General features: G+C 38.6%; 1 protein-coding gene across 1 annotated transcript in view; it reads left to right on the forward strand.

Moving 5' to 3' along the window:
- Positions 1-595: 595 nt before the first annotated feature.
- Positions 596-23,448, forward strand: part of YAF2 (YY1 associated factor 2) — a 33,948-nt gene continuing 11,095 nt past the window's right edge. The window contains exons 1-3 of the mRNA XM_009564452.2: positions 596-833; positions 973-1,098; positions 22,667-22,819. Of these exons, the coding sequence (XP_009562747.1) occupies positions 808-833; positions 973-1,098; positions 22,667-22,819 (305 nt within the window). The 5' untranslated portion in view covers positions 596-807. The remainder of the gene's footprint in view (positions 834-972; positions 1,099-22,666; positions 22,820-23,448) is intronic.

The raw sequence follows: 23,448 nt of genomic DNA on the forward strand, positions 1-23,448 counted from the left end.
AGCAAATTCTAGAGCAATTCCTTTGGAAGAGAGACCAAGGCAGCCCAGGCACTACCCCTTTGGGACAGCAAATTCTAGAGCAATTCCTTCGGGGAGGAGACTGAGGCAATCCAGGCACTATCCCTTTGGGACATCAAATTCTAGACCAATCTTTTCGGGAAGGAGACTGAGGCAATCTAGACGCTATTCCTATGGGACAGAAAATTCTAGAGCATATCATTTGGGATGAAGACTGAGGCAATCCGGGCGCAATTCCTTTGGGAAGGAGACTGAAGCAATCTAATCGCTCTTTCTTTGGGACAGCAAATTCTAGAGCAGTTCCTCTGGGAAGGAGACTGAGTCAATCCAGACACTGTTCCTTCGGGCAGGAGACTGAGGCGCTGCAGGCGCTCCCGTACCATACCGCGTAGCAGCCGGGCAGCCCCCAGACCCCCCCTCCTCCCCCCGGGCTTGGGTCACCCCCCGCCCCCCCGGCGCGGGACAATGGCCGCGCTCCTCCCCCCCCGCCCCGCCCCATAATCCCCCGCGGCGCCCCCCGCCCGGTCGCGGTGCCGGGGGTGGCGGAGGCGCCGGGACGCGCCGGTGGCCGCGGCCTGCGGGCGGGCGGGCGCTGGTTGGCGGCGGGGGGACACGTGAGGGGGGAGGGCGGCAGGAGTTTCCCCGACAGCTGGAGGTTGCGGCGGCGGCTCCTCCTCCTCCTTCTTCTCCTCCTCCCCGGGTCCCCGTTAGAGCCCAGACCCCCCGCGCTCCTCCTTATTGACAAACACTCACACAAAGGGCCGGGCCGGGGACGCGTCTGGAGCCGGCATGGGAGACAAGAAGAGCCCCACCAGGTAGGGCAGCTTCTGCTCTTTCTCCTCCCTTTCCCGGGGCCGCTGGGTGCGCGATGGCGGTGGGAGCGCTGGCACCGGTGTCTCCCCCTCTTCTCCTTGGCTCGCGTGTTGTGGTGGTTTATTTTCTTCCTTCTTTTAGGCCGAAGAGGCAGCCGAAACCTTCGTCGGACGAAGGCTACTGGGACTGCAGCGTCTGCACCTTCCGCAACAGCGCCGAGGCCTTCAAGTGCATGATGTGCGACGTGAGGAAGGGCACCTCCACACGGTGGGTCGGAGCTGGGAGAGCCCTTGGGCGGCCTACGCGCTTCCCTGGGGTGGCAGGGAACGAGGGGAGACAGTGACAGTGACATTTACCGTTCCCTGGTAAGCGTGAACCAAGCCGCTGTCCCCCATCCTGGGTCACCCCGGTGAATGTGACCCAGGCTTCTAAAGTCACCATTATATCTCTTTTTTTTTTAATTATTATTACTATTTTTACTTTGTTTTCCACCACCAACCAGGTTTTGGGGATGGTGGTTTATAACCTTTGGCTGTTTAGGGCGGAATTGTCCATTAGCCAAATTGCACCCTATGGAAGTGCCCATCCTGCGTATCTGTGACTTCCCAGGAGGACCTTTTTTCTCTGTGCACCCATCGGAAAGCTTGTGGTGGATTACCTCGTTCTTGCATCTGCCAGATTTTTTTTTTTTTTCAGTTTTGTGTGTTAGAGGTTGTTTAGCCTGGAGAAGAGAAGGCTCTGAGGAGGCTTTATAGCAACCTTCCAGTACCTGAAGGGGCTGCAAGAAAGCTGGGGAGGGAGTGTTTACAAAGGCTTGTAGTGATAGGATTAGGGGACATGGGCAGAAACTGGAGAGGGGCAGATTTTGACTAGACATTAGGAAGAATTTCTTCACCATGAGGGTGGTGAGGCACTGGCACAGGTTGCCCAGGGAAGTTGTGGATGCCCCATCCCTGGAAGTGTTCAAGGCCAGGTTGGATGGGGCCTTGGGCAGCCTGATCTAGTGGGAGATGTCCCTGCCCATGGCAGATGGGTTGGAACTGGATGATCTTTAAGGTCCCTTCCAATCCAAACTATTCTATGATTGTAAATGTGTGTGCTTGGGGAGTGGAGGTGTTTTATGAAACCAACAGGGGTGCGCTTGTAGCTGTTGCTTGTGAACTTGCTAAGAATACTGAGTTATGGGTGTTGTACCTATGGGTTAACCCTGCAGCAAGAGAAGTTTTAAGTGGCAATAAAAGTTACAATCCTATCAAAAGCAGCAGTTACATTCTAGGTATCTGTCAAGGGGTGCCCAATTTGACTTGCAACAAATCTTACATGTTTGAAACTCAAAGTTCAAGGTTGGGTCCAATTACTTGAGGAAAAAGATTGATCTTTCTTTCTAGAGTTGACTTCCTAGATTTCTGAAATCCAGGATGAATGTTAAAAGGACTTCTCATAACTTCTGTTTTGAATGCTAGTTGATTTCTTAATTTATTTTTATTTTAACTAAGGAATCAGTAAGGTAAATGCACTGAGAGGAGTTGCATCTGTCAGGCATAGTGTGGTTTCCAGTTATAAAAGTGGCATTGTATTTATATCATAGATGAATGTGTATGGATCGGTAATATTCAGCAAAATAATACTGCTGAAATAAGGAATGCAAAATCTGTAAAAGAGCAAAAAGAAAGCCTTTAACCTCCAGTTGTTTTGATAGACCAAGTCAGTTTAAAATTGTTTTCTTGCATTAGAAACTCAGTTGGATAGAAGCGCCAAAGCTCAAAAAAAAAAACAAACCCACCACAAACAAAACAAACCCCCAAAAAAGAGTGTGGAAAAATAAATGGTCCTGAGAAACCAATATTATCATTGCCTTCTTCTTTTCCCCTGCTTGAATATTTCCTATTTTTTTAGTATTTTAGCAACAAAATGTCCTTTTTATGTTGTGTGGGGTTTTTTTGTGTTGGGTTTTTTTTTTGTTGTTACTTTCCACTCTCTTCCCACAGTAGTCTGCTATGCAGAGCTTTAGTTGATAAACTCTGAAATAGTGTGTAGATGAGTCAGTTCATGGGTTTCTTCTTCCCATAAGGTTTGAGGTATTTTCACATGTTTGCAAAGTCCAGAATTTACACATGGCATGAGCTAAATACAGGTTGAGGGTTTAGGCCAGGCAGTTTAAGGCCCCAATTCTGAAATGAGGTTTGAGCTAGTAAGTAGACCTTTATGTATATGGAGAGAATCATTAGAGTGCCAGAGAGACACAAAAGGCCATTTGGGTGGATTTTCTATTTTTTTTTTTTAAGGAGCTGGAGTCCAGGAGACCAGCAAAATGTCAATGTTGGTCAGAATAATGATACTATGGTGTTTTGATAACAGTATGAATGCATTATTTATTTATTTTTGGTCTTCCATTTTGAAGCTTAATGGTATATTAAGCTGAAGCCTCGGTGTGGTTCTTAGCATGCAATGGTTCTTACTTCAGAACTTCTACTGCTTTTTTTTTTTTTACTAGCGAGAGCTTTGTCTATAAGCGTCTGTAAAGCACTGGCTTTTTAGTTCATAGATATCTGTTTCTTTGTGATGAGTGATTTACTGTCTGCTTCTGTGTGTTAAAATTCACTAAATGTGACCATATTTGCAGATGGGAAAACAGGCAATCATAGTCAGATTTAGTGGTTTTGAAGGCTGGTGGAAATATGGTGCAAAGCTGATTAAAACAGTTGTATTTTTTTATACTCGCCATATACAATTAACTTTGCAGAAATATTTTCAGGTGCAGAGTAAGGTTTCTGGGTGATTTCGCTGTTGAATAGTTTCTTCTCTCTGAAAGAATTATCTTTATGCCAGAGGCTAGAGATGGATTATGATCTCTAACAACTGGTGGACTTGTTAAGATTAGTGGAAGTAATTCTTATGACTTCTTGATTTTATTTTAATATGCCTTGAGACTGAATTTTTGAAGCAGGTGGGATCATTAGCTTCGTCCGTGGCAGTATCACCTTGGTTAAAACAGGCTGTGCTTGAATAGGAGCTCTCCAAGAGAAATCCTGCATGCTGCAGGAGGTGGTGTAACTGATTTCTCCAGTGGCATACTTTTCTTTGGGTGAATCCTAAAGGAACTCCCCATGGTGGTGCTAGTTAGATGTGCTGTGAGTCAGATGTAAACCTAAGATTGTATCTGCCAGCTGGAAATCCCTGTACCTTTTACTGTAGAACCATTGCCAAATTTTAATTTGGTAATGTCACCGAGGATCTAACCTTTTCCTTTAGACATGGCTTTCCTATTTACTTTCTAACCTGAATTGTTATGTATTGTTGCTTGGGTACTGAGAAATTACTTTGTTCCCCTTGATAGGAGACTGTACTGAATATAGTCATTTTCTATATGTGACCTTTAAAACATTTGAAGTCTTTCTAGATGAAAGATGTATAAATGTAAGAAACCTAGGGCTGTAATCATTCCTTACTTGGACGAATCTCCTGCTGAAATTCGTTAGAAGCATGAGTAAGGAATGCTAAATAGAACCCTAATGTACTGTGTTGTAGAGGGAACTGGTAAAGAACTCTATATTTAGGCTGCCCGATAGTTTCCATTATAAAGAAATTGTGTGATCTCTTTGAGAAGCTCTATTGTTCGCAAAAGCCATTGAAGTTTGGCAAGAGGAAGATTCCTTAGGCTAAATAAGTGGTTTGATTTCCTTGCCCCATGAAATTGTTTAAGTTTTGTTGAGACATAAACACTTGAAAATCATCGTTCCCCCTCTGTCACTCGTATTGTGCAGAAAAGTACAGTGATTGCTTGAAGACTGAAAAAGCCCAGACTGGCATCACTGTAAAAGCAACAGTGCAAATGATATTATGCTGAAAACCCAGAAGGGAATTATTTGTCTCCTGGGGAGGTTGTAGTGGGATTGTTGAATTTGCTCTGGCTCTCACAATCACTGCCTTGCCAAAAGACAGTTGCCTCCATGGGCAGGCTGACATTTCTTTTATTTTCTTTCTTTCTCTGCTTTTCATGGCACTCTTTGAATCAGGAGTGCACCAGTACTGGTTGACCTTCAAGAAGGGGTCTGGATCCTTGGACAGACCTTACTGCAGCAAGTATTTGCTCCCAGTTTGTCTGTCCTTCATTATATGTTTGGTTTGTTTTTTCTCTTGACAGCTAACGCAGTCATTGTAATTTAGACGCATTGTAAATCTGAAGGTTCAGAGTTCCAGTCTGGCTGGGAAGAAGTATGCAAGAGGACTAGCTTTCTCTCTAAGGGGGTGTACATTTGCTGCTCTCTTCTGTCCTGTAGGAGGCTACATTACTGCTCCATCTTCCTCAGATCACAATAACGCTTGGTATTCAGCTAGTGACAGCATCCAGGTTTAAAATTGCCTGTCACTTTGCATTTCTTAATGTGCTTTTTATGCATGCGTATTGTGGCCTGCGCTGTATTTGTAGAATCCCCTTCTTTTTCTGTGCTTTGACAAACTGCTTCTCCATGCAGTGTGAAGGATGAAGATCCAGGGGAGTGTAGTGAGATCTACAGGAGGAAATGCAAGTGTGGCTTTTTAAGCTTTGATACACTTGGTGTGATACTCTGCTGTGTAAATAAAGGAAAAAGTGGGGGCAGGGATATGTGATAAATTTCCCCTTTCCAGAGTTGATACTGTTCTGTGATTTTTAAGTTAGGAAAAAGGGTAGAATTCCAAAGGATAGTTTTGCTAGTAGTGTTCCCTTAGCTAATAATAGGAGAAGGATTGTTGTACAAAGATGTGATTACTTTATGCTCACTGTGGTTTTATTTTATTTTATATTTTAGAACTATTTTTATTGCTTGCTTTGAATTCTGTAAAAGCTTAATTTTACTTATGAATCTATGAGACTTAGTGCACGCTATTCAAGCCTGAAGTATTTTTTTTTGGCAGGGGAAAAGAGGGACAAAGAAAGGAGATAAAACAAATACAAGTTGTTTTATTTTTTAGATATTTATTTCTGATACATGTTGGCTGAGCTGCTATATGCAATGTCATTTACATAAAATAGCCCCTGAATTTTTAGCCAGAATGAGTCATCTCAAGTCAGGATGAATTTCTGTGCATTTCTGTGCATATACCTCTTAACATCCTGTACCACTGAAGTAGAGACATGTATGACCAGCTGAATGGGGGCATGGCTTCTTTGTCCTGTGTCCTATTGATTTCTGTTACTGAATTGTTCCTCTCCTCTCAGCCTAAGGTATGAAAAGCCAACTTGAAACTATACGGGACAGAAGAGTCTGAGATATAAGGGATTGGGTTGCCAGCTTTACGTTTGCTTCATATTTGGTCTGTGCCCCTTGACTGTGCCTGGTAGAGTGGCCATTCAATGTCTGCATGTGTCTTATAAGCCTGTCTGACAGTCTACTAAATATGAGATACAGGTCTCTACTTGAAGCTGTCATGGGTTTGTTTTATCCTTTGAGACGCATAAATAAAATGTTTAATTTTTTAACTTGGATATCAAGGTCACTTTTCTTCAGAAAATATGTGCAATTTGTTTAGTCATGTACCATCTGGATGTTTATAAGCACAAATCAGTTACATTTAACCAAATCTGGTATTTGTATTTCTGTTGAAATGGAGTACTGCTCAGGACAGAGTTGGTACTTATCTTGTATATCTGGTTTAACATGTCTGTTTTACAACAGCTTGCTAAGGAGACTCTCTTCTGCCTTCCAGTCTGCAGCCTCTGTGTGCGCACATGCGCATGCGTGTGTCAGGGGGAAGGTTGTGAAGGAGAAAAAGAGGAAGAACCGCCTGTCATGCTGATTTTACAAATACATGACTGAATCAAGCTTAACAGACTGAAGAGCTGTTCATTACTTGTGGTAGTTTGGAGAAGGAAATGTTTGCAAGAATGAAGCAAGTGTAGATGTCATATATATACCCAGACTTTACCAAGCTCTGTATGACAACCTTTATGTTTTAGCTTGAATATTAAATAATGAAGAGGAGCATGAATAAATAGTTCTCTCTTGCTCTGTAGGTAGCCATCAGGTAATCCAATCCTTCTGAATTTCCAAAATTATTTTTAAAAGAGTTCTTAAAAGTAACCTCAGAAATTTATTTAGGGATTGTGTTCCTTAGAAAATATAATGTAACTTCAGAATTTTGCACACATCAATTTGAGGTTTTTCTTTTCCATATAAAGCAATGAAGTAATTTTTATTGATTGGGTTGGCTGTGTTAGATTCTGTTCATTGGTGCAGCTTGTATGGGTAATACAAAATGCAATGGGCAGCCAGTCAGAAGGGGATAAAGCTTAGAAAGACTACACAAGTAGTTGGTTTTTGGTTTGGAGTTTTCTTTTAAGGCTAATTCTGTTAAATCTTTGTAGTTTAGCACCTGACGGATACTTTAATCTGTTAATCTAAACAGCTCATGAAAAAAATGTTCTTTTTTTTTTTTTTCCTTAAGCATGAGCTTGATATTTTTTATTTGATGTTTGTTTGGAATCTTTTTCTCTAACTCTTTCCTGATTCCTGATGTCTGTTACAGCTTGGGAGGCTTTTTTTTTTTTCCTTTTTTTTTTGATGCAATCTCCCCAGAAGAAAATAAACAGTATTTTATTTATTTTTTTTGTTATTGGGCTAAGACCTGGTAGAACCTGTTTCATCTAACTTCGATAGTTGACTTAAACCTGGTTTAGTTGTTTCTTTTTGCATCATATTGAAAACAGTAGTAATATCAGCATCGTGTTTGACCAGAAATTTAGGTAGCTGTCATTGTGACTTGGCCTTCTATGTCTATATTCTTTATGGAATTAAAGAAACAAACACAGAACAGAAAGAAACCTATCACTTTCTACAAACTCTCTCTTTTCCCCTCCTACAATAACTAATGATGTCAGAGCTGCTGAACAGGAAGAATTGTACGAAAGCTGAGCAAAATAAATGAGGATTTGCTTTCCCCCGTTACAAAGTATTAAAAATTTTGAATACATTTGGGTTCATTTTAGGGATGGTTCTGAGGAGGCTAATGTGCCTCATTGGATTTGTCCATGTTGCCCTAGCAACTCGGGATGGAAAAGGTCTTCCACTGAGTTAGACCCTCTCCCACTCTGAAAGAGGATTGGTAAATCTTAGCAACTTCTAACTTGTTCTGTCACAACAAGTGAAGGAGACTGTAACCCTTTCAGTGCTTTTTGCCCTTGGTATTTGTCCAGATATCTAACCTTTCTTTTCAGTAAAGTAAGTTGATTTATACTCCTCTTTTCCCCAGTGAGTCACCCACTGTATTTGAAGTTCTTTGGTTATTGGGTTGTGGTGTCCATGTTCACCTATTTTCTCTTTCTAAATCTTTCTTACAGAAACAAAATTTCAGCAGCCCTTTCTTACAGGTGACAGTTCTTGCAGTTTGTATCATTGGTTCTTCATTACTCATAAGTTGACACAGCTGTTTCTTAACAGTAGCAGCCCAGAATGAGGACAGGCCTTCAGCTAAGTAAATTCTAGTGTAAGGCTTAGTGGGCTTGTGCTTTTCCAAAGTTCTGCTAAATTATGATGTCTGATGTTGGTACTTCCCTGAGTGAGGATTTTCCTTTTTTGTAATAGTATCATGATGTTGGCTTCTCCATGCCTTTCAGTCTACTTGATGCAGTAACAGTCTGGTGTCTTTTACATTCCATCTTTACTTAAGTAGGGCTTTTTTTTATGCAATCCTGGGGCCTGTGATGTTTTATGCTGCCTTTCTGAGAGTTCATTGTTCTGATTTTTAAGTCAACTCAGAATGGTCTTGGGGGTAGTTCTCACCACTTTTCAGCTTGGAGCTGTTTGCTTGCTCTATTCCTTTGTCAAAAGCATGATTAAGAATGCTAAACACTATACCTGTAGAACTTCACTATATTGCTATTCTACATCCACACGTGTTGGTTGAGAACTATTAAAACCCATCAACCAACCAAACCCTAATTTTGAATTTCATTCTGTGCAAGTTTACCCCAATCAGTCTAGCTTGAGTGGGAGAATGTATTTTTGATTGTGTCCCAAGTCAAGGCTTGGGATGTGTATTGTTTTTCTCCTAGCCAGTAGGACAATTGATCCATTGAAGAGGGAAACTAGACTGTGACAAGCCAATGCTCCCAATTGTTAAATAATTTTGTTCTGATAGCTTTCTGAAATTTCAATTAGGCTGACTCATTTACTACTTCCTGCATTTTTATTTACCAATCCTGTGATTTCTCTTTTGCTTTTATTTTTTCTTTTTCTCTTCTGCAGTATTTGATGACTTCTTCCATCTTCCCGTCATTCTCTAGACAATGTTTCTGAGAGTGAATTTCATTAGATGCTGTTGACTGCTGTATGTAACGTTCAGTAACCCGGTCTGTTTCTTAGTTTAACTTGTATCTGCTTGATTAATTTGGTTATATGAAGTTAAACTTTGGTGTGGAGACTAACCCAAAGAACCCTTTGTGCTCTCTGGTATTTGCTTTCTTTCCTTGTTTGGTAATAGATACACTTCTTCCTTCACATTTCCATGACTAACTACTTTCCTTTGGGGCCTAAGTAGTGCATGTTTCAGTATATTCAGCTTTTTTTTTTTTTTTTTCTTTTGTGTGTCATCTTTGTTTTTAGTGCCACCGGTGGTATTCTTTCTCACTGTGTTATTTCTAGGAAAAATTATTAACTGTCCTCGTCTAAAAGCTGCTGGGATTTAAATAAACATCTACAATAAGGTTAAGTATGTTAGAACAAGGGATAATGGTTTTAAGCTGAAAGAGAGGAGATTTAGATTAAATATTAGGAAGAAGTTTTTTACTATGAGGGTAGTGAGGCACTGGAACAGGTTGCCCAGGGAAGTTGTGGTTGTCCCATGCCTGGAGGTGTTTACAGCTGGGTTAGATGAGGCTTTGAGCAACCCGACCTAGTGGAAGGTGTCCTTGACCATGGCAGAGAGTTTGGAATGAGAAGATCTTTAAGGTCCCTTCTAACCCAAACCATTCTATGATTCGATGTCAAAAGAGAAGTCTAGCTGGTAAGAAGGCGGCTCTTGTATCACCTATAGAGTTATGAAAAGCTGCATTTTCTGCCCTGTGACATGTTATAACAGGTTTTCCTTTACTGTTGTGACAGCCCATTATGCTTGTCCTGTTTAAAAGTTGATACAAGTATCTGTACTTTTCATCTTGAAAGTCAGGTTAAGACAGTATCCTTTGCAGAAAATTTTCTCAGAGTATCAAATGATGTCTTGTGGTGTTGGCTGATACGGTCAGCTACAGAATGCTTTCAAAGTAGGCTGGTGGAACACAATATTAAGCACTTTTTGGGGTTTTTTAAAATTTTTTTTTTATGCTTTCAATGCAATAGGTTATCCTGGTTTAAGTAGAACAGAGAGATCCTGAGGATTGTCTGTTCTCTCTGAAGTGCATTCCACTGGTATGTTGTATGTTGATGTAGAGCAGGCTTGAACTTGGAGAGTTCAGCTGCAGGATGTTGTTGGTAGGCTTTTGGCTGGCAAACTTTCCATCAGAAGTCAGACTGAAGACTATAAGATATGACCTTGATGTCTGCTACAAGTTTTGTCTTGTTTTCTTAGGAGTTGGGGATGGGGAGGAAATGAATAATTGAAAATTTCCCATTCTAACTTACTGGAAGTTTGGAACTTATCTTTAAACTTCTCCGTAATGCTTGAATATACTTCTGTCTGAACTGCATGGTTCCAATGACTGCACTTGGTACAAGTTAATGTATGGATGAGTACAGTTTTTAAAATTTACTTTAAAAACAAGAGTTCCTAACTCTCAAAGCTGATAAAGTTGATTTGGCACATTCAGGGAAAGGAAAGCTTTTTTTCTTGCAGATATAATATGCAAGATATAATATTCAATATAATATTCAATCCTTTATGGAATTGGAAGCTGGTCGAGGTCACTTCCCCATGAATCATATGGATCTAGGGGCATAGAAGACTGTAACCACTGGTTTGTCTGCAGACTCCCAAATGTTGCCTCGTTAAGGGATGTTGTTAAGGAACTTGAGCTTCCTGACCTCTGCTCCTATGTAGCACATTGTCATCTAGGAAACATAAGCTGGTTGATGTCTGTATGTTTCTCTAACAGGATGTCTTCAATATAGCTGTTACTTGTGCTGAGCATCAGTGAACCGAGTCTGTGGCCAACGGGGAAGAATTTCTTCCAACAGTGTGCAAGATGTTGAAGCCTTAAAACTAGTTGTTGGAAAAGGAACATTTAATGGCTGCTTTAAAAACTATCTGTGAAGATGAATTTGGGCTTTCTGAAGGTCCTGATGTGGATATTTCTTCTTAAGGCAGACTGTTGTGCAGTGTACCAGTTGTCTTCAGGAGACTTGCTGGCCTCATCTGTTAAACGTCGTCTAGAAAATGGGGCATTCACTTTGAGGGAATGGTTAAATAGGGACACTGCCTCAAGGGCTAGTTTTCTGCACATGTATACAGTGACTGATAAAACCATATGGATCTTGTAAGTCTATTCTGATTGAATCAGTTCTTATTGAAAGACAGAATTGTTAGAAATGCACTGAATGGATGAATTCCAAGTGAATGATTCACACTGTAAAACATCTAGGAACATGAAAGTATTGGAAATTGGAGCTGGCTGAAAGTTAGAATTCAGATATACATAGGATGTGTAGAAATTGCATTGTTGCTCTGCAGTATGCATATGGATCTGTATAATGTTTTCCCATACAGACCAGTAGCTCTGCTGTTTGCACTGTCATAATTATTCACTTGAATTATTTGCAGAGGCTGCCTAAAATACTGTTAACAGTCTAGGATATGACAGAAGTGATAGTAATGAGAAAAAATAATTTTGAATAACTAGTTTCTCATAAGATGAGCTTTGTGTGGTGATCAGCGCGAGCTTATTTGTGTGACATGGCAAACTAAACGTAGCTTAATCTGATAGTTTTTATTCTATGAATAGCTAAATAGAGTACTCATGACTGTGGGCGAGTGAGCAGATCTGTGTTGGAATACAAAAACTTCTTCTCCTGCTAGTGATTTAATGTAATTGCTGGCAACTATTGTACTTGCTTTACAAGAACTGGTAATAGGAAGTATTTTTTGCTTTTCATAGTATGAGTTCAACACCTGAAAATTGGGACTAACATAATTACATGAACTGCTAGCTTCTGTGCAGACCACAGTTTGCAAGAGCTAATTGGCCACAGTGTTTGCAACACTACTTGGTACTATGACGTTCCTGGGGTGGTTCAGCTTGAGGAAGAGAAGATGCCAAGGTGACCTCATTGAAGCCTTTCAGTACTTAAAGGAAGCTTGTAACAAAGATGGGGAAGAACTTTTAGCAGGGCCTGTAGCAATAGGACAAGGAGTAATGGTTTTAAACTAAAAGAAGAGAAGTTTAGACTAGATATTAGGAAGAAATTTTTTTCACTGAGGGTGGTGAAACACTGGCACATGTTGCCCAGAGAGGTGGTAGATACCCCATCTCTGGACACATTCAAGGTTATATTGGCTCGGGTTCTGAGCAGCCTGATCTAGTTGAAGATGTCTGCTCACTGCTGCGGGTTGGACTAGATGACCTTCACAATCACAATTCAGACCACTCTAAAATTCCATGATGATGATTTCCCTTTGGCTTTAAATATTACTGGTGTGCTTATGCAGACATTAATATATTTTTTTCTTTCTTTTTGTCTGCTGTTAGGATATAAGTTGTGGTCTAGTCCCACTTTTTCACTATGATTGCTGATTTTTGTGATACAATTGTTTGTGCTGGGGTTTTAGTGAAGTAAAAAATGTGGTTTTCTTTATTCTGGAATATTGTTTCCTTGGTGTTTTGGCAGAACTGGAAGACTGTGTTGCACAAGGTGCTGTACTGAGAGCTTGTGGAGTAGATGTGATTAAAAAATAAATGTCCATTAAAAGATAAATGTGATCAGAAGAAGTAAATTTTGCTTATGTATCACATCTTGAAAAAAATATTAGTTGAAAAATTGCCTGATAGAAGAAAATAAAGTCTCAAACCATTGTAGCCACTAATCTGCAAATATGTGAAAGGGTATATTAAAAATTCTTGTGCATTTTGTGCATAGGAATGGGTGACAATTCTCTTTATTGGGGAACGAGTGTTTTGCATTTGACAATAATAGTTCTCCACTACTGAAGTTTGAAAAATATTTCATGCTTTAAATGTTTACTGTCAAACTAGCACTTGAAAAATTGTCTTCTTGAGGCATGAAGAAAGATCAGTACAAAAGATAGGGAAATGGATAGGGTAAAGATAAGGAATTTCTCTTCTTGGCTTCCATACAGCCAGATGGCACATCCTTGCACCTTAATGGTACAGATTTGAGCATAAACTGCAATGAATGGTCTAAAATGTAAGACTTTAACTTTGCCTTCTCACTTGAAGTTTAATAATATTCTGCTATTCTCTGTGTCAGATTGTTGACTGCATTATTACATGAGGGCAGTTACTGCAATGACTTAGCATATGTAAGCATGTCTTGTTTCTGTTGATTTCTCTCTATATTACAAAGAACTGGAAGAACAATTTCTTGAGTCTTTGGAAATGTTCATTTGTGCATTTGTAAGCCATGATAACCGGGTTATAATGCCAAATCAAATGTGGTTCCATTTATTTTATTTAAAGTTGTCAACACCTTTGCAATGTCTATAGAAATATAGGCCTTGGCCTTCTAATATTTTTCATAGATTCCTAGTCTTTTGGAAAAAAAAAAAAAGCAATCTCTTTGAAGTTAAGCTCCTTGCTAGCAGAGGTCAGCTGAAAGCAAGGAAGACTGTGGTAGCTGTTTATGTGTTTCATTTTTCCCTCTGTGTAGCTGAAGTTGCTTATATTTTCTCTTACTAAAGCCAGTTAAAGTAAAAGAGAGAAAACATGCCTGAAGAAGTGGGAATGTTAATTACTTGATATTTGTAAATTAACTATTTTTCAGTATATTCATGAGTATATTCAGTATTTTCATGGGTATAAACTGGAGAGGGGCAGATTTAGACTAGACATCAGGAAGAATTTCTTCACCATGAGAGTGGTGAGGCATTGGAACAGGTTGCCCAGGGAAGCTGTGGATGCCCCATCCCTGGAGGTGTTCAAGGCCAGGTTGGATGGGGCCTTGGGCAGCCTGGTCTAGTAGCATGTCCCTGCTCATGCCAGGGGGGTTGGAACTGGGTGATCTTTAAGGTCCCTTCCAACCCAAACTATTCTAGGATTCTATATGGTTGGGGAAGCAATCCAAGTCTGTTAGAAAGAATTGATTAGGGAGTGGGAGGAAAGTTTACTTACTCCTCAGTAACTTCTACTTAAAGGTACTGTGTTACATGTTACGGAAACTGAATTTTATATTTTTTTTATATATATATATATATACACATTTATTTATTTATTTTCATTCTGGAGCCATTTAGGCTTTCTGGTGTCCAAATCTACATCATTAATCCATTGTGGAAAAGTCAGAGTCCAAAGGTTGTAGCCTGGCCTGTGATCTTCAGAGTAAAAAGCTGTCCAAGTTCTATTACAAAGCTACAGTTAGAACTTTGCACAATTAATGTCTTCTTGAAAATGTGCAGGAAACGTCTTGTGCTATAATATTGCTACAACATTTAACTATAGCTGTAGCTTGTAAAATTTACTGAAATAAATGCCATAAGAATTTCTCAAAACATTCATACCTAAGTGTATGACCTAAAAAAGCCTTTTTTTCATATCCTTCTTTTTGTCTGTTTGTTTTAAAAGCTGTTTACTGTAAAATCATGTCTTTCCAGCTGACTCTCTGTATGCATCTACGTGCTGTGGAGATTAGGAACAAAACTCTTTATTTTTAAATTACTTACCCTAATTGCTGCATTAATATGTATTTGAGAATGTGGACCTTGGTAAAGAAATGAGGACATGTAGTGAAGGAGATTTGAGTAGGGACTAGCAAGAATATGATGATGAAGTAGAAAGTATTCAAAGATAAGCTTTTCTTGAGATTTCAGTAATGACTGTGAACTAGAAAAATGGAGATTAGAGTATTACTGTGGATATCAGATTTCTATTAGCTTCTTGAGACATTAATATTTAGGATAGACGTGAGTGGAAAATGATCTTCAAATAAATTATAAGATATTTAAAGCCTGTACATTTGTATTGGGAAATGATCCAGTCTAGTAATGAAAGAACAGAGTAGGATTTGAATGATTTGACTTTATTCTCAACAGGATTTTAATGCACTTAACTGTATTCTGTTTAAACTTTTGAAAGACATGTATGATACAAACATGAGTAAGCCAAGATTTTTATTAGGGTTTGGTTAAACCTAGTGCTTCTTCCAGTAGTTTTGTTTAGTTCACAATGGCATATTGTTAATTGAGTTACTTCAGGTGGAATCATTTAAGAAAAAAAGAACAAGTACTTACTCTAATGCTTTACAGGAGTTTTTCGTTTTGGTGACAGTTCCAAGAAGTGTTGAGCAGGGTGGTCTGTAGGACTGTTAGGTGCATGGCTCTGTGGAATGAGCATTTGTGATTTTTTTGCAATGAGCTGATCTATCAGGTCTCATACTGTCTTGCACATGCATTCTGAAAACACTTGTGGAAGTGTTTTAAACTGTTTCAATTGTCTTTAATGTAGTTTTGCAGAGTTTTAGACTAGCCAGTGTATGCAAGTCTTTCAACAGTTTTGTAAAATTATCCAACAAAGTGATATTTATGAAGGGGAATTTACAAAACTGTTTGGTTAGGTATCTAATGGTAAGATTTGTTATGATCTAGATGAAGAGACAGTCATAATCATCATGAGATTGCTTTGTCTGTAATTGAGAAATGTATGATCAGATGTAAAAATAAAGAGGCAAAGGGGCAATACAGAGCATTTAGTATCCAAAGTACATATATCTGAAATATAGCCCTGTATTCAAGATGCAGTACAAAAATTATGCTATGACTTTTTCAAGAATGTATTGACTTGTCTGAAGTAAAATACATGTTTACTGTTAGCAGATGGGTAGGATACTTAAAAAAAATTGTCATTGGAAATGGCCTTATTGTGTTACTTTCTGTGTAAAGGCTGAAGCTGTAAGGAGATGACTAAATTTATTTAATTCCAAGGTCTGTACTCCTTTACCAGGGATTACTCTTATTTCCAGTGGCAATGCACTACAAAATACAGACAACTAAAGACTTTCAGTCCACCTCCTGGTGGACCAGAGTACTAATGCATGATTGAAATTAGAATTCCATTTAAAGAAAAAATTTACTGCCTTGGCTCAGTCAGAAACACACCAAAATCCTACAGTAGCAGATGGAAAGGAGAAGGGCAAGTCTGCAGGGCAACTGGAGAGAGAAGAAAACCAATTATTGTGTAACAGTGTAAATTTATGTTAACTGTTAGCCAACAAAATTGTGTGTATTTTGTTCATCTATGTAGTGGGTCTGGCGATGAAGTGAGAAATTATAAATTTGGTGCAGAGTGAGCTTAGGACATTTTGATTGTGGCTGTGAGAAGCTTGCACTTCAAAAAGAAGAAAGACCCCTCCAAAAAGAGGTAGGTTGGAGGGAGGACAATGAAGTACAATTAAAGTAGAAATTAGCTGTGTCATGGTAACAGTGTTCTTACAACGTGATCTATATTACTGTAAGTTGTATGTGGGTTTCTGACATGCAACAGTTTTGCCAGTCTGGTAGGCATTGTAAACCTATATTTGATGTGTCTGAACCTTCTAGCATGGCTGAATATCTTAAAAATCAGGGATTATCATACTGGTGATATTATAGAAGAGTTTATAGTTTTGGGGAAAATTAAGATGATTTTAAGTATGAATACTAGTATTCATAGTGGGTTGTGTGGGTTGCAAGCATCATAGGAAGAGAGATTGATCTTTGACATATTATATTATTACTTGGCTAGAAGGTCGGCCTATGGTGAAGGTGCTAGTTTTGAAATTGAAAAGCATACATTAAGTGCTTTTCTTGTATTTGGCAGTAGTTTTGAAAAGTGTCTTAAAATTTTAGTGCTGTTTGATTTGCTACAGTAATATAACACATTCTTGTGCATCAACTTGTTTCAGAACTGACTCCAGGAAGGCTCTGCAGTAAAGTTGTTTTCTGTCCAAAGTTACTGAGCATTTGCAGTAGCTTAAGAGTGCACGTAGATTGTTATTGAATATATGTTTATCCATGATACTTAATTTGTATTTCTGTAGATCCATGAGACACATTTTATGTGGAAATTAGGCAAGAACAGAGCTGTTAAAAGAAGCAAACAAGCAGTGTAATTATAGGTAAATGAAAGAAAAGCTTCTGTAACTGAAGTAAGGAAGAGAGCTTGAACCAAAATTTCTAGCCATCTGAATTTTCAGCATGGCTTCAAGTAGAAGTTGCATAAGCTTGTGTATGTATAGGATAAGGCAGAAGGAAAAATCAAAGGGGTATTAATCAGGTAGAAAGTGGAGGCATTGTCATTTTGATACCGTAGTACTCCTGCTTCTTTGTGACTGTCAAATGAGTGTGTAATTTTGAGAAGGTTGCTTTTTAAGCAGTTGTCCTTTATATGTGAGGTGATGGAAGACTTGCAGTGGTTTGAGGAGCTGACTTTCTCTGCCTAGAGTTTAATTCTAAGTATTTTTTCCTAGAAGGTGACTGTCTTTGTTTTCTTACTCTTTGCCTGAAGACACTTGGTTGGGAATGCCTGACTTGGATTTTAAAGTTTCTACTACCTTAGAAACATGACAAGCATTCTGGGTTTAATTCATAGTTAATCAGCGTACCTTATGTTTATAATGCAGCTTTTGGAATAAACACCAAGACTTTGCCAAGGAGACAACATAAAAAGCAAAAACATTTCCAGTTTGTAAAGGTTTGTACTGATCCTATTCTTTAGCAGTCAGCTTTGCAAGTTTGACCAAAGTTGACTTGTATAAATGGATTAGTTACTTGTAAGGCCTTCTGGCAGTAGGGATTTTGATAATTCTTGAAAACCTCAGTGTGAAACTCAAGGCATTCCAAAGAATGAGCTCTGCCGTGCCTTGCTAGTGGGACAGAACAGATTGCAGAAATGTGGATGAAGCTGATGTTCAGAAACATGCTGGGCTCATTACTTGAGTAACATGGATGGCTTTAAAGCAACAAGAAACAGAAGATTTGGGAACTTCCATTAACAGGGGAGCATTTAATCAGTCTTCCTGAATCACGTAAAAGGGAAGAATACTTTGTATTTAACGAATGATGTAGATTTTTCCTTTTTTGAGGAAAGGAGGCTGTGACCAAGGGCAAGACAAAATCAGTGAGGTTTCCGTTCCAGATAATTCTAACCTCTCTTTCTTGAGGGATGAATCTACTGACTTGAACAAAAGGTCACTGTCTCCCTGCAGGGAAGGGAAGTTTAGATAAGTGGTACTGCTTAAGGATTAGGGATGCCTTTGAATACAACCTCTTTAAGTCTCTGAAACTTGTTTGGTTTTGGGGTTTTTGGGGGGGTTTTTATTTGAAGAAGTGTTTATCTTCTACAGTGGAGGAAAGGAGAAAATTCATATGCAAAGTTGAAATTATGTAATGTATTGGATACTATGTAGACATTGTAAATAAAAACAGGTGAAGAATTTTGACGAAATTCCACAGGCTTTGTTTTGTGCAGGATCTGGTCTCTTCTGGGAATGAAAATATGACAGCAGATAAGATGTTGCTAATCAGCCTGAGAGCTCAAACTGTTCTGATGAGTAAATTATTCTTGGTCTATAATAATAAACTGCTCTGTTTGATAGTATAAATATCTTACCTGTTTCATTGAATCTTCCTGTTGTTCAAAAGGTAGCTTCTCAGTATCTGGAAGAGAAACTTGAGTCTATGAACCATGAATAGGTCAATATCATGATGGGCATCTTCAACATAACATCTTTCATGGTGTTTCACAGGTGATTTCTTCCTGATTTCTAGGATGGGGCAAAATGTGTATAATTTAATAGGAAACCAGGGAGTATGAGGAATTTGAAAATAGAATTGTATCAGCTCATTGATAGGTAAGTAAAACCAGACTGGAGTATTGCTCTAGTTATTGGAGGAAAAGTGTGGCAAGTAAGTGATTACAACTCAATACCAGACTTAAAAATCTGGCTTAACGTGGAATTCTAAAGGTTTTTGGATAAGCTGCATGTGGCAGTAATAATAGAGATAACTTGCCACTCCAGACAGAGTGAGCCTCCAGCTAGGGCATTTTGGTCTGAATTGAAGCAAGGACGTGGATGGACTTGAAGAGGAAAGGGAAGGATTATATTAGAATGGAAGCTCTGCTCGGCAGATACTATTCTGGATCCATGTTATCTGTTGAAGAATATCTTTAGACCCATCTAGCTTTCCTTATAGAAAAGTATGGGTTATATTCTGAGATCTGTAGATACTGGGAGGATACGGATACTGGTTCTGTGTGGACCAGTCCAAGTCCAGCGTGGCTCACACTGAATCAAAGCTAAGCTGTTGGCTGCTCTGTTGGACTGTCGATGTGTATGCCGGACCTTGAAAGCAACATTGGAATTAGGTAATTAATAAAATCATAATGGATGTAGGTAGAAGTATGGCTGATGTTAACTTATAAGAAAGATAACATTGGGTGTCAAGGAAAACTAAGTGACAGAGAAGAAGAGACATAATATTCAGAGTTGAGATGCTTAGTGATCTCTTGGAAGCTCAGTAAATCGGTTTGTTGGTATGGCTGCAGTGCTTAGAACCTAAGCCATAAAGTTTACCCCTGTTGGAAAGAATTGATAGCTCTTTTCTTTTGTAATAGTGTATGCCTCTCTTAATCAGTGTTCCACTTAAAATGACTGAAGTGAAATTTACGTAAAAACACAAAGTTTTGAGGGGCTGACTGTGCAATATGTGTTGTACTTATGAACATTTCTGTCTGTAGTTCTGAATTGTTCAGTTGTGAAGTATCTTCCAGTGGGGGAGGTAAAAATGCTTGTCACTGTAATGCAGAAGTTAATAAATATTCTTTCTAACCACCAGTTAGCTCTGGTGCTCTTGAATATGCTCAAAAAGCAAGCTACATAAATATATCGATAGCTAAAAGGTGGTGTTAACATAGTCGGTAGATACTTAATCTGTAGCAGCCCATTAAAAATGTTTTTTAACTACGTGGGACAAATCATCAAAATCAATTTCCTGTTACAGGAAGACTTTTTCTTCTCTGTGAGAAAGCCTTCTCTGTATGAATTCCTTTATACTTGAATGACACAATTCAGCTACTGCTAAATCATGAACAATTCTATCAGGTTAAAGCTTCATGAGTGGTAGTTATCTCCTGAAGCCTGCATGGCTTGCAAAGTGTCTGATTGCAGTTCAGTGGCCCCTTTTGAGTACCTGGGGAGAAAACAACAAAACAAAACAAGAACACTTGAAAGATAAGATACTCTCAGTGCTGAGAGATGTGAACTTATTTTTCCTCAAGTTTTAAATGCAAAAGCGTTGCCTCGTTTAATAAATCTGGAAGTGACAAAGCAGATAATAAATTTTGGAACATAAATATAACTGATAGACAGCTCTAGAAATAATTGACAATGAAAAGGTGGATGTTTAATCAGGAGGCGTAAAATAACTGAGTGGAATTCCTTGTCACAGCAAAATTGTGTAGAAGCTCGTGATTAATTTTTAGTGCATCTTCCCAAGTGTTATTTCTTTGCGGATTTGTTTTTTTTGTTGTCTTAACTGACATCTGTTCCTTGTGGCAAAGATCTTTTTTGTTGGTCTCATTTGTTTTATGGTACTAGGAAAAAAGTTCTAAACCTAGGACTCAGTTCTAAGCCTAATTTTGCACCTGTACACTAATAGAAATTATCTTGTTTGCCCTCTAGAATTAAAACTGTTGCAAATTAATCACTCCGAATGTAGTTGGCTAAGATTTTTTTTTTTCCCCTCTCTACCCGTTTTGAACAATTTTCCATGATTGTGCTGTTGTCCACAGCCCTGGGCAACAATTAATTCTGTGCCGAGAAGTTCACTGATGTCTTGCTTGATAAGTAGCATGTCAGATTATTCTTTCAAGTCACTATGTAGTAATGACAGGATTGTCACTTGGCTGTCACCAGAAATATTAGCTCCCTGTATCCCTATCTCCTGGAGCAATCTTCAGTTCAAGACATTATCGGGTTTGTTTATATTTCACAAGTGTTTTCCACCTGAAATAAGGTTGTGCATCACTTACACCTACTTTGTTACGAACTACTATGACAGAAGGTTAAAACAGTTCTGAGACAAGTTTCCTTAAAAATGTCTTATACGCTCTGTTAACGTAAACAATTGTAGTCCATAAAGCTATTTCAGTGATTTTGGACTCTGTATAGTGTGTGTTTTCCAAGGTCTTAGTTGCAATGCTGTCCTGAAAAGCATGTATCCAGTTGATACAAAGTGAGTAGTGTTCATGAAGTGATCCGTTGCTAATGTTTGTCTCTCCACGAGTTAGTGTGGGCTTAGTTCATCAGTGGGTATCTGGTAGTCTGTATTTTACCCTGAAGTTCTATTGTGTTGACTTTTTTTATAGTCTTATTTTTACTTTAATTCATTAATGACTTGCTATGAAGACTCAAAATCTCACGTAGTTTATATTAACTACCTTTCCCACTCTACATTGGTTCTTGTAGCTTGGCTTTCACTCTGTAACATGAACTATTGCAATCATTACTGAAAATATAACTTGCTAATGAGATCTTCTGCTCTTATTATTTTCCTTATCGCTTCACCTAAGCAAGAAGTGCTGGTAGTGGGATCCTGTGTATTGGGATAGATAAATATGCATAAGAACGAGCTGATAGCATATTGTTGCTTTAATAACTGCTTTGTATTTTTGGAGTATCACAGTGCCTGTAATTGGTGCATTTTCTGTTCAAAAAGTGCAAAACCAGAACCCAAATAACAAAACCCAAGAGCCTGGCAGATTAAACATTCTTTTGGAGAAGAAATTTACATCTTCAGCGTCTGAATAGCATCACAGAAACTTCCCTTACATATGTCATGACTTGAAATTTCTTAATTCCAAAATATCAAAATAAAGAAACACCCTTGCATTGGAAAGCGTAAAATGTTTCATCTCAAATCAGAATCATTGTATTCCAATACAAAATAAAATAAAAATGAAGAAATTTCAAAGTAGTATTTCAGAAAATGTAAAGATAATAACTGTTGAAATTCTGTTGCTTGCTGTTCCTTTTCTCACCTTGGTTTTTAGTTTGTATCAAAACTTGGAAATGAAACCTGCACTGCGTATACTGATGGAATGTGGTCCAAAGTTTCTGTTGCCAGCTTTTAAAGACTATATGTTCTGATAGACGTTTCCTACTAATATTAGTAGGTATAATTTTTTTCCAGTGAGCAACTTCATAAAAATGACACCAAGCAAGATTTGTCATTGCTGTGAATGAATTTGAGCTGGAAGCATTTAGGTTTTGCTCTCAGAGCCAATTGGCCTTATATACCTGAAAGGTCAGCTTTTTGTGTTATGGATTGTATACTTCTGTACTGGAGTATACTCAAAACAGACCGCTTCATCATTGGAGGGAGCTGGAAGCATGTGGTAAAGCATTCTCATTGGAAGCTTCATGTTTTGGAGTTGACTCTGTAAGTCTCTGCATATGACAACTGGGAGAAGGCAGCACATTGCAAAGTCTTGTTTCTAAATCCTTAAAAAAAATATATATCTCTCATTTGTTGATAATTCAAGTAAATGAAACAAAAGGCTGTAATGGGTTTAAATTCGATATGCTATTTTAATAAAGTATTAGCATCAAGATAACTTTTAGCAATATTTTTTTTATAGTGATTGTTAATAACTGAACTGTTGAGAGTTTGAGAGTTGTAAGACTAAGCATTATGCGTGTCCGTATATGTGTGCACACAGGAAACCTCGACCTGTCTCTCAGCTGGTTGCACAACAGGTTCCTCAGCAGTTCGTGCCCCCTACACAATCAAAGAAAGAGAAAAAAGACAAAGTAGAAAAGGAAAAAAGTGAAAAGGAAACAACGAGCAAAAAGAACAGTCATAAGAAAACCAGGTAAAAACTTTAGAAACTCTTGCAGTATTGGTAAAATGGAATTTGGAAAAGAAAGTAAGAAAATGGTCTGCAATTTTTACTGTTTTGTAAGGACTGTGGCAAACTCTTCCAACAGTAAGGCTCTGTATTTGTGTGAAGTTTCATTCATTTAGGTTGCCCATTAAATGCAAAGAAAACCTGCAGTTTGTAATTTTGACCAGAAGATGGAGACCAGCTGACTGTAGAGAGAAAGAGTTGGGTGTTTTTGTTAAGGGTTACAGCTGTGTTTCTCACACCATATAAAATGTAGAAAGGCCAACAGATAATACTAATCTCTGGAAAAGAAAGGGAGCAAGAGAGAGGATAAGTACTGAAGTGCAGAAAAGTGGGAAAGGTAACATGGCTATTGCCATCCTTTCAAAACTGGAATAAAATTTGACAGGCTGAACTAGGGTATAAATTAATGTGATGGGATAAGGCATGTGTATTACCTAGTGATGAAAATCTTTATGCTTCATCTGGGATGCTGAAGGAAACCTTAAGACTCTTTAGAACTGAGAGCATGAGCTATTACAGTACAGATAAGCAGTTGTAAAAGCCTTGATCTTGCTGTAAGACCATGTGAAAGGAGGGTGTAAACTGCAAAACAA

Source organism: Cuculus canorus, chromosome 1 (genome assembly GCF_017976375.1).
Source record: "Cuculus canorus isolate bCucCan1 chromosome 1, bCucCan1.pri, whole genome shotgun sequence".
Classification (NCBI taxonomy): domain Eukaryota; kingdom Metazoa; phylum Chordata; class Aves; order Cuculiformes; family Cuculidae; genus Cuculus; species Cuculus canorus.